Genomic DNA, 12,564 nt, shown 5'->3' with positions numbered 1-12,564 from the left:
AGGGGGAAAATTAGGCAATTATGCTGCGAGGAGGTCGCCTAAACCCTCCTCGAGGAGCATTGCGTGGTGAAAAAGCACATATGAAAAATCACAGAGGTACTTGCCCGATAAGTCGCACTGGCCGGGAATCGAACCCGCAGTCTCCCGCGTGTCAATCCACGACCTAGCCGACTGAGCCACCGCGCGCTCTTTTTTTTTTTTTTTTTTTTTTTTTTTTTTGGCACGTATTCTCTTTCCTTGCTCTGCGACATTGGTGACGGAATTTTCGGAAAATGAATCATCTACTTTGACGAATTTCACACCTCGGCTGGTTTAACCGGATTTCGAGTACGCGTTTACCGAATCGCGCTCACCTTTTTATCTGTATTCAAACAATCATCCGTAGATCCTTCAACAGTGGATAAAACGGGTAAAGGTTTGCGTGTGTATCCAGGAGGCACAATGAAAAATAACACCGGATCAGAAAAAAATCCGTCCAACAACGTGCCCCCAACAGCAAAAACGTCAACAGTAGCAGTGTAGTAGCAGGAAAACAAAATTTCCTCTCTCGCTCGATGCTGTAGCAGCACGTACCCCAACCATCAATATAATCCGTCCGAAAAATCTGACACGTCGCGGGAAACTGCAAAAACGAGGAGACTCGATGAACTCACAACAAAATTATACCCTCCTACAGATACAATGTACACTACCACGTGTACATACATGGGGGAATTTCAACGTAAGCGCGCGGGATACGCTAAAGTTGACACCTTTATCAGAGCTCGCTGTTATTTTTATGAATTGTTTGTGTGAAAAATGTATGAAAATTTATGTTAAAAAAAAAAAAAGATTAACTCGTCATTGTTTGTTGTTCCAAAGAAATCGATACTTCACCCTTTAGGTCACGAGATTTTTCACGAAAAAAAGTACCTACTGGTCGACGAATCTTGGGAAGCAAAAAAAAAATTGAACGAATGGATCGCCCGAATACTCGAGCCAATATGCTGTACTTTAAAGAATCGGGAAGTGAAAAAAAAAAAAAAAATACTCGAACATCCATGCACGCAAGCCCACAGCAAGCAATTTTATGAAAAGGGAGAAAAGTAGAGGAGGAGGTGGACGAACACAAAAGAGGTGCACAAAGACCACTGCCGCAGGTTACATGGTGCTATAGGGTATAATATAATATAAATAACGCACACGCATTCGACGTATAATACAAGGCAATTACAACGAGAGAGTGGAAAAGCGCCCAAGTCCCTTCCGGTTTCGGCTCCTCTCTTTCTCTCTCCTCCCACAGTACACCTTCCCGTGTAATATGTACTTACATACAAACGCATACCAATCCGCCCATTGTAACAACTATCGTCCCGTTTGACCGACGCTGTATCGAAAGTGTACGTGTGTATACGGTGTACCCACACAAATGGCGTGTCAAAAGCGCGAATTTCAGTCTGTCGCGCGCGCTAGTTGTTGTCGTACTTGCGTGTTTTTCGCGTCGTCTCCACAGTTGTGTGTTATTAAAGCGTAGCGTCGCCGTCGACGAGTGGTGTTTCAGTGCTTGTACTTTAATGTAATGCGTGTGTAGGTACTTACTCGGGCAGGAGTGAGTGGACATGTTTTCCGTCAAAATTGTCTACTGTCAGTTCACGATGGAGTACGCTCAGGAGGAGGAGGAGGGCGATGGTGACAGCGACGTTGGCAGGTAAACAAGAGCTCGAAAGTTTGGGGACAGGTGCACGCGAGTGCACGAGGGGGGGTGATGTTGAAGGGGTTGTAAAACTTTTGGGGGCCCGTTGCTAGCGTGTAAGAGATTTTACGAAAAATCACCCGTTGCGTGGGTCCGGAGAAAAATAAACAGTTTGTTTTTTGTGCACGCCAAGTTTGGCAACAAAAATGACGTGTCACGTGTACAAAAACGCGCTAATACCAAAATTCTTACTTTGTCGTTTTTTTTTTTTTTTTATCATGCAACGAACGATAATAATTTATCGTTTTGTTTCGTAAAATAATTTGTCTGATCAGCGTGTCTACTAGCTCAGCCGGATGCTCGATAATTGTAGTCTTTAGATTCTAAATTATAGTTTCTTGGGCTGTACATCCCAGATGAGTAAGAGGATCCACTAAGGAGCAAATACGAAATGTCCATAACAAGAAGAATCATCCGACTGACCGACTGGGCTTTTTCTCGCTCACAATTATTACGTTCACGTACGAGTTAAATGAAAAGCGTGTACTTGATATAAATGCAGGTATACAACATATCTACGCTCCACATACCATCACCGTCCGATGTACGATATACCTACATCCCATGGGCTAACTTGATAATTAAAAACGAGGAACACGCCTCCTCCCCAACCCAAGCGTGATTCTTCTCTACATCTACATGTGTAATCACATGGCTAAATTTACCAACGAGTTTTTTCTAACAACACGCTTACATCGTCAGTATTTACCCAAGGCTTCGGCACAATTGGGTAAGGCTTTCGAATCGAGTGATTGAGATTGATCTCCCAGCGATTAGATTCTCTGCCGTAGAAATATATTTGTACAGACGATTGCCCGATAAATCGGGTATGAAAACACAAAGTTCTCTGGGTTTGTTGTATTTAACTTTGGAGAATCACAATTCGCGGAAGTTGCAACGAGTACTACGTCCACCAGAAAAAAGCTCGATCAATGCGACCAATAAATATTTAAATTTGCAAGTATTTTCCGAAGTTGTCCTAAGCTAGTTGCTTAAAAGTTATATCGTTGTTAATAAATAATTAATTATTGTGCTGTACTATTAAACATACACTCTGCTTGTACTATTAAGCTCGTTGAAGCATCTGTGTCAAACTATTTTCATGCATTTTTATAGTCAAGCGAACCAATTATTTTTAATACGATTTCGCGTCGTGCTTATATGTGTTCGTTTTTCATTTGAGGAAAGAAAATGAGACAAGCACGTAGTTGAGTAAAGTTACAAAAGCAAACGTCAAAAATCCTCCTCATCAGGCGCTAAGGACCCTCATTGAAAAGGCACTCGCGTGACGCTTGGGTATCCTTATCTCGATTTCGGTGGATGCTTAGCTATTCAATTTGCGGGCAATTTCGTGGATTCTCGGTGGAGGATTTTAGTTTACGTAACTTTTCAGCTCGTTTTATTTGTACGAGGCAAAAAAAACAGCATTATATACACACACAAATATACAAGTCATTTCTACACTCTGAGAATTTTTTTCACTATCCTCTACACTGAAAAATTTTTTATGCACGTTAGGACTCCTTTTTTGCATCGTTTTCTACGTTTACGTGTGATTTTTTTCATTTTTATTTTCGTTAATCCACCTGTTTCCTGTATAAATATAATAATACCAAAGAGCTGGTGCCTCGAATTTCAATTTTCCGCGTCTTTTTTCGATGCCCCGGAGCACTTTTTAATATTACATTAGCTGCGGTGATGGCATAGTAAAAACCTATTTCATCGCATCTATGTGAGTTTTCGCATGCACGAAAGCACGCACAGTATTGATTTTTACGCTGAAAGAATTTTTCTTTTTTTTTTTTTTTTTTTTTTTTTTTTTTTTTTTCTAGCTGGATGTAAATTTTTACAAAAAGCAAGGTACATAAATACATAAAGTTCGCGTGATGCACCGTCACATCGAGCGTGACATGTTCAGAGCACGGCTTTTAGGAGGTAGTTTTCCCTCGCACAAAGGCGCAACTTCACTTGTTATTGTTTTCATTTGTTTCAAGTACGTTTGGTCAAAGCCGAAAACGAATGGTTGAAAATTTATATAAAAAATCTAAAATTAATCAAACACTTTGGCTGATGCAAAGTAAATTCTAAAATAAAAGTATGTAAGTTGCCTTTCACTAACTAACGAGTACCTCGCACATGCGCAAAAGAAACTAATAACACATATATACATGTGTAGTAAGCCGCGTTGCGAGTTTTCATTATGATGCAGAGCAAATATTATTTTAGATAAAACGCGCGCCAGACCCAGTTTCTCACTTAATACTCATGCGTGCTCTGAAGCGTCTTTATAATATGCATACGACCAATGCTTAACACAGCACGCAATATCTCGGCAGCATCTACCGTTTGGACTACCATTTTTTATACATTAATATGCATACATTTTTAATGATCATTGTATTTTTAAATTATTTTTTTTTTTTTTTTTTTTTTTTTACAATGCGACTAATGAATCTTCTGAAAATTTTTCAAAATACGTCATCCAACGAAAAAATGAGAATGAAAGAGAGTTTTACCATACTTACATTACAAATAACCGATATGAAATTTTCCTGCAGTACAAAAATCCCTTTGTTTTTTATATCTCACAGCAAGGACCAACACAGTACGACAGATAAAAAAACGCCCCACCCCGAAATTCCATTAAAATATACTAGGAAGTACAACAAAGAGGGGGGAGAAAAAACTTACAGCCGGTGTTGCTCTGGCACTCTATATCGATAACAACCCTGTCGAAAACCTCATCTCCAGTCAAAACTCAAAAATGAAATTAAAAAGCCACGGCGTGTACGTGTAGCCGAGCATCAAAAATCTCTAGAGCACAGACGAGGGTGGTAATACGCTTTTCCACACCACAAGGGGGGGAGGGGGTCACCAGTTTGTGCATCACACTCGGTGACACTTGACAGCTCGACTGCACTCGCTTGTTCTACTCTATCATCGATACACCGCGACGATTGATCGAGCCGCGAGGCAGAGAGAGAAAGGGCTTTGAGTTACAGGGGAGGCTCGGATTTCAAGCTCTCGCTTTCACGCGAAATTTCTCATGGTGGTATTACATATACATTCACCTCAGTGCGTGTAGCATTGACGTGTGATCGACTCGTTTTGATTCAACGAGTAGTGAGAGTATAGGTATACGAGGCTAATGCGTTTGTGGAATTATTGGTGCTCCACTTTGTGGATCATTTTTGTATCGCGCGTGTGTGCGTCCAATGGAGCGATGACATTATTCGGCGTGTATTATGATTTTTAGAAGTATAATCCATTCATGATCATACTGACGCCTATAAGTTATACAAATAAAATATATTACAATGTATTTATTATTTTCTCCATGCCTAGTTATGATTTACCACTTGAGGGTGAATTAATTAGATCCATCGGTGTGTTTTGGCAGTGCAACTGGGTTGTAAATGATGTAGCACAGTTCTGATTTTCTATATTGCTTACTATGATTGATTTCAACGTAATTATATTGGTCAATAAAACTAATGAAAAGAGCAGATGACTAGTGTTGTGAATTGTTTAAAAATGGTTCTGCTAATACACCCTACCCTAAACTTTTTTCTTAATCATCTCTCGAATTAAGTATACTAGCTAGCAATCATTGACGTAGCGGTACTTTAATTTTCCTTTGCAATTAGTGACTTTAATTGTTACATTGTACTAGAAATAAATTTAAATTTATAGAGAATTTTGATCAAATAAGCAATGATGAATTTAGTCAAATAAATTTTATTTAAAAAATCAAAAATAAATCACACCACAATGGATAAAACTGTCAATCACGCATCGACTACTCCAAAATAAATTAGTCACCATGAATAGCAAAAAAATCAGCTTCATTAAAAAATAAACTCAATTACCAAATTAATTTTAACTCCAACTCACTCCAACGCACGAGTACGCGCACAAGATATATATACGAGTCAGTAAACAAAACACATAACAAGTAGGAGTTACATAGTTCGCGTGACACGCGCGTGCATGAGTTCATGCACAAGAGTACCAGGGAGTTAGGGAGTGGGTTTCTCTACCCACGCTATCTCTTTTAATGGGGATGACCTCTGATTCATGCGTTCCTGGCACGGTACAATGGCATCTGCCGGCACACCCCCTTTTGTACACGACTACGCTCAGCATATAGAGCTAGAAACTTACACTCCTGAGTTTTCCCGATTGTCAAGAGAGTTCACGGTATTATTGACAATAGCCTCGAAGTTCGCATGATCTGTCCAAAGGTGCAAGAAAAGTTTTTTCAGCTTTTTTTGTTTTTCAATAAAATCACTCCAAAAAATTTATTGATTCATCGATCCTTTTTTGTTTTTGTAATGGAAATTTTAATACAATTTTCTATAACAAAATAAAAAAAAAATTGGTTTACCCGAAGAATCAGAAGTTCACTGATATAATATTTAAAATCAAGTAATTTGTACACTGCTACCCTTTCACGTTACCATATACGTGTCACTTTCGTGACTCGATCCAAGCTCAATTTTTTTTGTACGTAAACGGAAACTCTACCGATCGATATGTTGCAACCGACGAGTCGTGAGATGAATTTTCTTCTCATTCCGACTCGTGTTAAAGATTTTGCAAAAATAGTTTTAATCGCAAACAAATCCTTGGTAGTAGGTAAAAAATGAGATTTTAATGTCCAAGTCATGTATCAAAAAGAAGGGGCAGGCATAGGGTCATGCATTTCAATAAAAAAGCGTTAACTCAGTACTCTCAAAGAAAAAAGTGTTAAAAAAGGGAAGAACTTCGGCAAAAAATTTTCAACCACCTATAGTTTACGCACACACAATGCTCTTACGTACGATCGGGGCAACAAACGAGCAGCCTCGTGTTCTGTTCGATCTTGGGCTGGGTTTGCTTCCTCGCTACCTTGGTCTTCCTCTTAATTCCTGTAAAACAAAAGAGAAACAAGCGCAAAGCTGTAAATACAAACAAAAAGCGTTGCAAGCATTTATAAAATAAACGATAGCTTCTGTTGGTGTTTTTTTTTCCACGCCCGCTCATCTCGAGCAATAATGCCTTCCGCAAACGCAGTGCGTACTCGCTGTTTTTCCTTATTACCATCTAGAAGGCGTGGAAAGTTTTTTTTTTTTTTTTTTGTAATGCCTTGTGCAAATAGGTACGTAAGCAGAGTGTGAGCATGTATCATCGTATAAAGTTTTATAGAATGAAAACAAGAAAAAAATAAGCAAATGTGACGCGAGTACACATGCGTTAATTTTCTTCTGAATGCATTAGCATACATATTGTTTAGCGCCTACGAGGTGTAAGTAGCGCGGATAGGTATGAGCATATGCATGATTGCACAAGCATTGTAGCTGTTAGGTTGAGCGTGAAAATTGGCTCATTTCTTTCATCAGGTCAGAGTACATGGAAAGTGATCGTGTACAGAAAACTGCGTTAGAAGACACGGGTTGATTTATGATACCGATCAACAGTATTAGGGTTGTCATGTACAGTCTAAAGAAATAAAAAATTTTAACAAAAAAAAATAAATAAATAAAAGTAACATTTTGTTTAATTAGAAACTAAAATTGCAATGGATACTAAATTATAATGATACTGACTTTAATTAAAATATACAATAAAAAGAAAACTTTATTATCTCTCTGTTGTTTACAGTATACCTGTGATCATGTGAATTCGTGTACAGTGCATGCAAATTGATAATTAAAATAAATAGTGCTGATAAAAAATCACTTCAACTCCGAAAGTTCCATAAACTATTGATCAGCTTAAGTTAAAAGAAAAAAAACCGTCTACTGTGAAATTACAGTATGCAGTGCCAAGCAAAAATAAATACAGCATTTACACCGACACGTTAATTATAGCTTAACAGAGGATGCAAGATCCTTCAATAGAAGCAAAACGCACGAGGAGGCAAAAAAATGCGTAGGAGCTGAACACCGGGTCAATTCGCAACATCAGTTTTGTCACAGTTTCCTCGCAACCCCCCAACGGGAAGCAGTCCATTTTTCCTATTGTGCGAGCTCTCTCTAGCGAGAAGGACGGACTTTTTGTCCGACACGCGGGTCACTTTTCTCGTTTTATTTCATGAGCTGCTTGAATGGCCGTATACTCACACACAGTGACATTTTGTTGGATCATAAAAAGGGATGTCATGGTAGATTAAACATAATTTAAAATAATTATTAATTAACATGACCGCATTATACTGAGTTTCCTGAAATGCGAGAATAGTTTGCAAGTTTTTACATGGAAGATGAATAAAAGGAGGTAGAAAAATGCTTTTAGAGATGTTGAATTTTCGTTTGTGCTTTTTCATGTCGAGGAACAATGAGTTGCTCTTCAGCTAAAAATCTACCCATTGAAACCGAATCACCCAACAAGATTTATTTTACATTTAATTTCACAAAGAGAAAATAACAATAACACTCTTGCACTCGAACACGTTTAGTAATGTTTATTCCATTAAAATATAATTCACGTTAACGTATTGATCCCTCCGCGTTTCAAACATGATGGTTAATCATTTATGTTGCCGTTGGAATTTCAATTTTGAGCTGTACGTTCAATGTCGAGTGAGCGAGATGATTGATTTTGCTTTCAGAATCACGGGCTCGATGATGATGTTCGTGAATTTCAATCAACCCATTGAACACTGACTTGTGGTATAAATACTTTTGGTTTTTGATCGATTTTTCTGGTTTGAAAAAAATTTTCTTTTGATTTTTAAAAGTTTTTAAGATAATTTTACATAAAACAAAAGAAATAACATATTGACCGCTTTTCCAAACAAAGTATTCATAAAAAAAATTCATCTGGTGCATGATTTGGGCACATAATTAATCCTCGTTAACCATCCCTTCACATTTGTCTACATATTTTATACAAGGAGAAATCATCAAAGCCTTTTTTATGTAACTTTTTTCCATGCACGAGAAATTCTCTTTCCATCTTAGGGGATAAAAAAAAACAAGGAAAAAAAAAACGTCTAGTGGTCGCGAACGTCGTTACCTCCTCTACAGGATATCGTAAAGTTTCACGAGAGCTTGCGGTTGACATAGCCGTCGACATAATATTATGTGCATCCGTTTGGGTGATTCAGTTTTATTTTAGGGGACGTGTGTGAAATTTGCTAGTCGTCACATACATATAACTTCCATCAACCGACTTGAATACGTACAGTTATCTGTAATTAGTAATTAGATCAGTAAAGTATCATCGTATAACTACACAAAAGATCGAAAACAATTTACAATCACGAAGCTGTGGTGCTTTCTTTTTCACTATACGGTTGATAATACGATATAAAGTAAAACTCCTTTTATTACCACACCAAGATTGGCTCTTACACTTTTACTCTCAATGTGCCAGTTTATTACTTCAACAATTTTGCCCAAGGACTTTCTTTTCATCAATAAAATGATTAGCTTTTTTACATAATACAACTAACGAGATCGGACCCACGATCAAAATTGCACTTTCGGTCTGAAAAGCACGCGATAAAACTGCCACTACTTTTCTCCCCGGTGGTGGTGGGTAATAATATCTTTTCACTCACGGCGAGCGGCAACAATGAGACCGTAATTTTCCGATTCGCGATAAGATCCAGAGGAAAAACGCTCTCCATCCTCGGCGCACCTGTGCTATACGCACCTATAAAACTAATATACCCTATGCTCACCGCAGGGATGTTGCAACTAAATGTGCACAAATAACAATGCAGTGTGGCCCCGTACAAAAGCCACATGTACAAGTATGTGATTGAATCGCGTCAAAGGTCGCAGGTGTGCGAGTGATTTCTTTGGAATTGAATGAAACGCGTGCGACGCTTTAAGTGCGCAGGATGAAGAAAGGAAAACAAAAAACCCGAGTGTATATACAAGCACGTTGATGTTAACGTCTTGTTCAGGCCGCAGGCGACGGCAGTTTCGTTCTGCTCGAGGTCTCGTGGCCTTGACATACTCCGATGGCGTGCTTGTAGAAGTACACGAAAAATCTACGGCACTGTGTACTCAGTTAAATACCGCTGTTATGGAGATGATGATGGGGTCCATGACTATATGTTGTTTGTAAAGATTGTATGAATTTTACTTGTTTTTTTTTTTTTTTTTTTTGTTTCAAAGTAAGGTTTTCTGGGTGTATTGGAGTTTCAATGTTACTTCATCTAATCAAATTTAATTGCTTTGGCGTTCGAATTAAGCCACATAATCTATTTTGTATGGATCGTATAATTGATATCGTCACTTATAATGATTGACTTTTTACGTTTTTCGATGCCCCGAGAGATTAGATGTTCGTTTAATGACTCAAAATCAGTAATAAAATTATTATGTATGAATCTTTTGTAGGTAAAAATTTGTTATTCGAATCTAATCTAACTAATAACGTCAAAACTCAAGTAAACAAATGTCGAATTCTTCAGATTTTGTTAAAAGAGCTACTGATTTTATCTTATATAATGTTTTTTTTTTTTTTAATTTGTACGTAATTGAATCAGTTTGAAACTTCCAAACTTGTTTGTGAGAAATATGTCTTGCACAAGAAATTAAAAAAAAATCTCGTATTTATACTTTCCGAAACAACTCCTGTATAAAATATGAAAAACATCACAAAACAAAACGTTTTAAAGCGAGTCGAAATACGAAGGTCAATATTACAGTTTTGACATACTTTTTGTACAAAGATACACATCACCTTTTGAATACAAAAATTTAGCATACTTTTAAAAAATTATTTCATGGCGAACAAGTTTTGTTTTTTTTTTTTTTTAGTTGCGAATGTTTGTACAGCAAGTATTTTATTAAAAGTAAATCGTAAGCCATACAAATTTACTTTTTTAAATATTTATTAATTTCTTCCATCAATGTCGATGAATTATTTTTACGCAATCACGTACGAATTCGATGCACTTGTAGACACTTGGGCCAAACAACATTAACGTTCCGATTTTACGTAACAGCCAACCAGCGCACTTTGAAAAATATTAACAATATTTCGCTCTTCGCAACGAGGCTCTGTCTTACGGAAGCGAGTAATTTCGAGGATTGCAAAAAGTTACATAACCAAAAAGTTTGTGTACGTACGAAACGAATGCAGGAAGCCTGAAACAATCGCCAGCCGTGATCTTGATGATACATACGAATATGTAAAAAGACATGAAAATTCTCAATGCTCAACGTCATGCGATTAATGGCTCGTCCAATTTCACAGTCAATTTTTACGTTCGATGCTTATGGAAAAATCAGGCAATTTTCGTATGTACCTTTATTACATATTTACGTATATCAGATTTTTCCGCACCGATGATCTATACATGCTCGTACAGCGCGTGTGTATATACACTGACTTGAGTTGCTTGTTCTACAATTGAGCTTCATTTTGTAAATTGCTTGGGTATACGTATATACTCGAGTATTAGAAGCGTCTGAAAAACATGCCTTGATTACTTCCTTCGCGATAATTTTTTGCGCAAAATCGCGCTGGTTTCAAGGTTTTTTTAAAGTCATACTTGCTTGAAGGATCGTTTTTATATCGCTTAAGGTAAATGTACCAAACGTTTTTTTTTTTTTTTTTGTTTTTTTTTTGCCAACAGGTGTTTTATTCATCGAGACGTTGCACATTTACCAAGTCGTGTATGTCACACGAGAAACGAATTGCGATTGACTAAAAAGTATGGACGAGTATTCTTCAAAAAAGTTTTTAAAAAATATCCGTAACCTGGTAGTCAGTCACGGCTGAAATCGTGCGTGGAATGCACGATATGGTTTGCTCGGGAGAATGTGTGTTGTAGGATATCATGATCCTTGAGGGACGGACGGAGCCGACCACCCGTGATTCTTCCGATACCAGGTATATAATATTATATGGTACGACCTTTTTATCTCCTTGGCCATCGGTTGAAAAATACTCGCGGAGCATAAATTTTTTTTTTTCCCCCATCTCTCGTGTTTCACTGCACTTGACGGCGAAACACTTGTCGAAATATGATAATTGAAATTTAAATAAGTTTTTTGGCGTGTAATAAAACTAGCAGTCGGTAGCTTGACGGTGAATTTCATTTAATTATAGTGAACTCGACCTTTTGGTATTTTACATTTTTTAAGAAAAATAATTTAAACTTACGCCGCCGTCGTTGGACAGCCGACAGAACGAAAAATTGGAAAACTCACCTGAAACAGAGAATAAAGAATCAAATTAACAAATATTTAATTTAAAAAAAAGAACCTAATCTAAAAGTCTTGCTCTGAAATTACCCACTAAAATATCATTTTTTACGATTTTATTAACGTGTAATCAACTTTTAACGAACTCCTTTATGTCCTTAAAAAAAAATTTCTTTCCAAATCATCTGCCCATGCGAACCGCAGGAGTCAAGACTTTCGCAACAACCCACGTATGTATAATAATGCACACACGCACGCATACATTTGTAAAAGTTCGTCGGGAGGCGCCTCGCGACGAGAGCTATCGTTCAATCTCCTTCCCCTCGTGACATGCCCCTCGCGCTCCCACAGAGGGGGAGAGGAGGAGGAGGAGGTTTGCCGGGGCCCCACCGATCGTCATCGTCGTATACTCGTCGACACGCGTCATTATTACGAGCGGCGATCGCTCGCTGGACAGGTGTGTACAGCAGCAGCCAAAGCTGGCGAGGTGATAGTTGTTCGTCAGTCGAGTGAACGTGAAGACGAAAAGTGAATGGGGAGCGTAAACATACTTATAGAGTAAAAGGATTTGTAGGGACTGTGATCGAGGGGTGCTGTTTCCGATAAATTTATTTTGTGTGTTACTTTGCAAGTGATTGGGGGGGTGGTTTATTTTTTTCTTTTTTACTAAACTTTGTTATA

The 12,564-nt window shown here is 37.8% G+C and overlaps 2 protein-coding genes across 4 annotated transcripts in view; one reads left to right on the top strand and one right to left on the bottom strand.

The window, feature by feature from the left end:
- MCU (mitochondrial calcium uniporter) overlaps positions 1-12,564 on the bottom strand; it is a 75,265-nt gene that overhangs the window by 16,760 nt on the left and 45,941 nt on the right. The window contains exon 3 of one of the 2 annotated variants that reach the window (XM_089594782.1): positions 6,556-6,642. The exons of the other annotated variant lie outside the window; for it this stretch is intronic. Within the exon in view, the coding sequence (XP_089450908.1) occupies positions 6,556-6,642 (87 nt within the window). The remainder of the gene's footprint in view (positions 1-6,555; positions 6,643-12,564) is intronic. 2 annotated transcript variants of the gene reach the window in all.
- Positions 1-12,564, top strand: part of jv (javelin) — a 29,416-nt gene that overhangs the window by 4,201 nt on the left and 12,651 nt on the right. The window lies entirely within an intron of this gene.

The sequence above is a fragment of the Copidosoma floridanum genome, unplaced genomic scaffold (assembly GCF_036245765.1).
Source record: "Copidosoma floridanum isolate Cflo_tuat_1 unplaced genomic scaffold, Cflo_Japanese_pri ptg000001l, whole genome shotgun sequence".
NCBI lineage: Eukaryota > Metazoa > Arthropoda > Insecta > Hymenoptera > Encyrtidae > Copidosoma > Copidosoma floridanum.
Note: the sequence above shows the minus strand (reverse complement) of the source record. Positions and strands in the feature narration are given on the sequence as shown.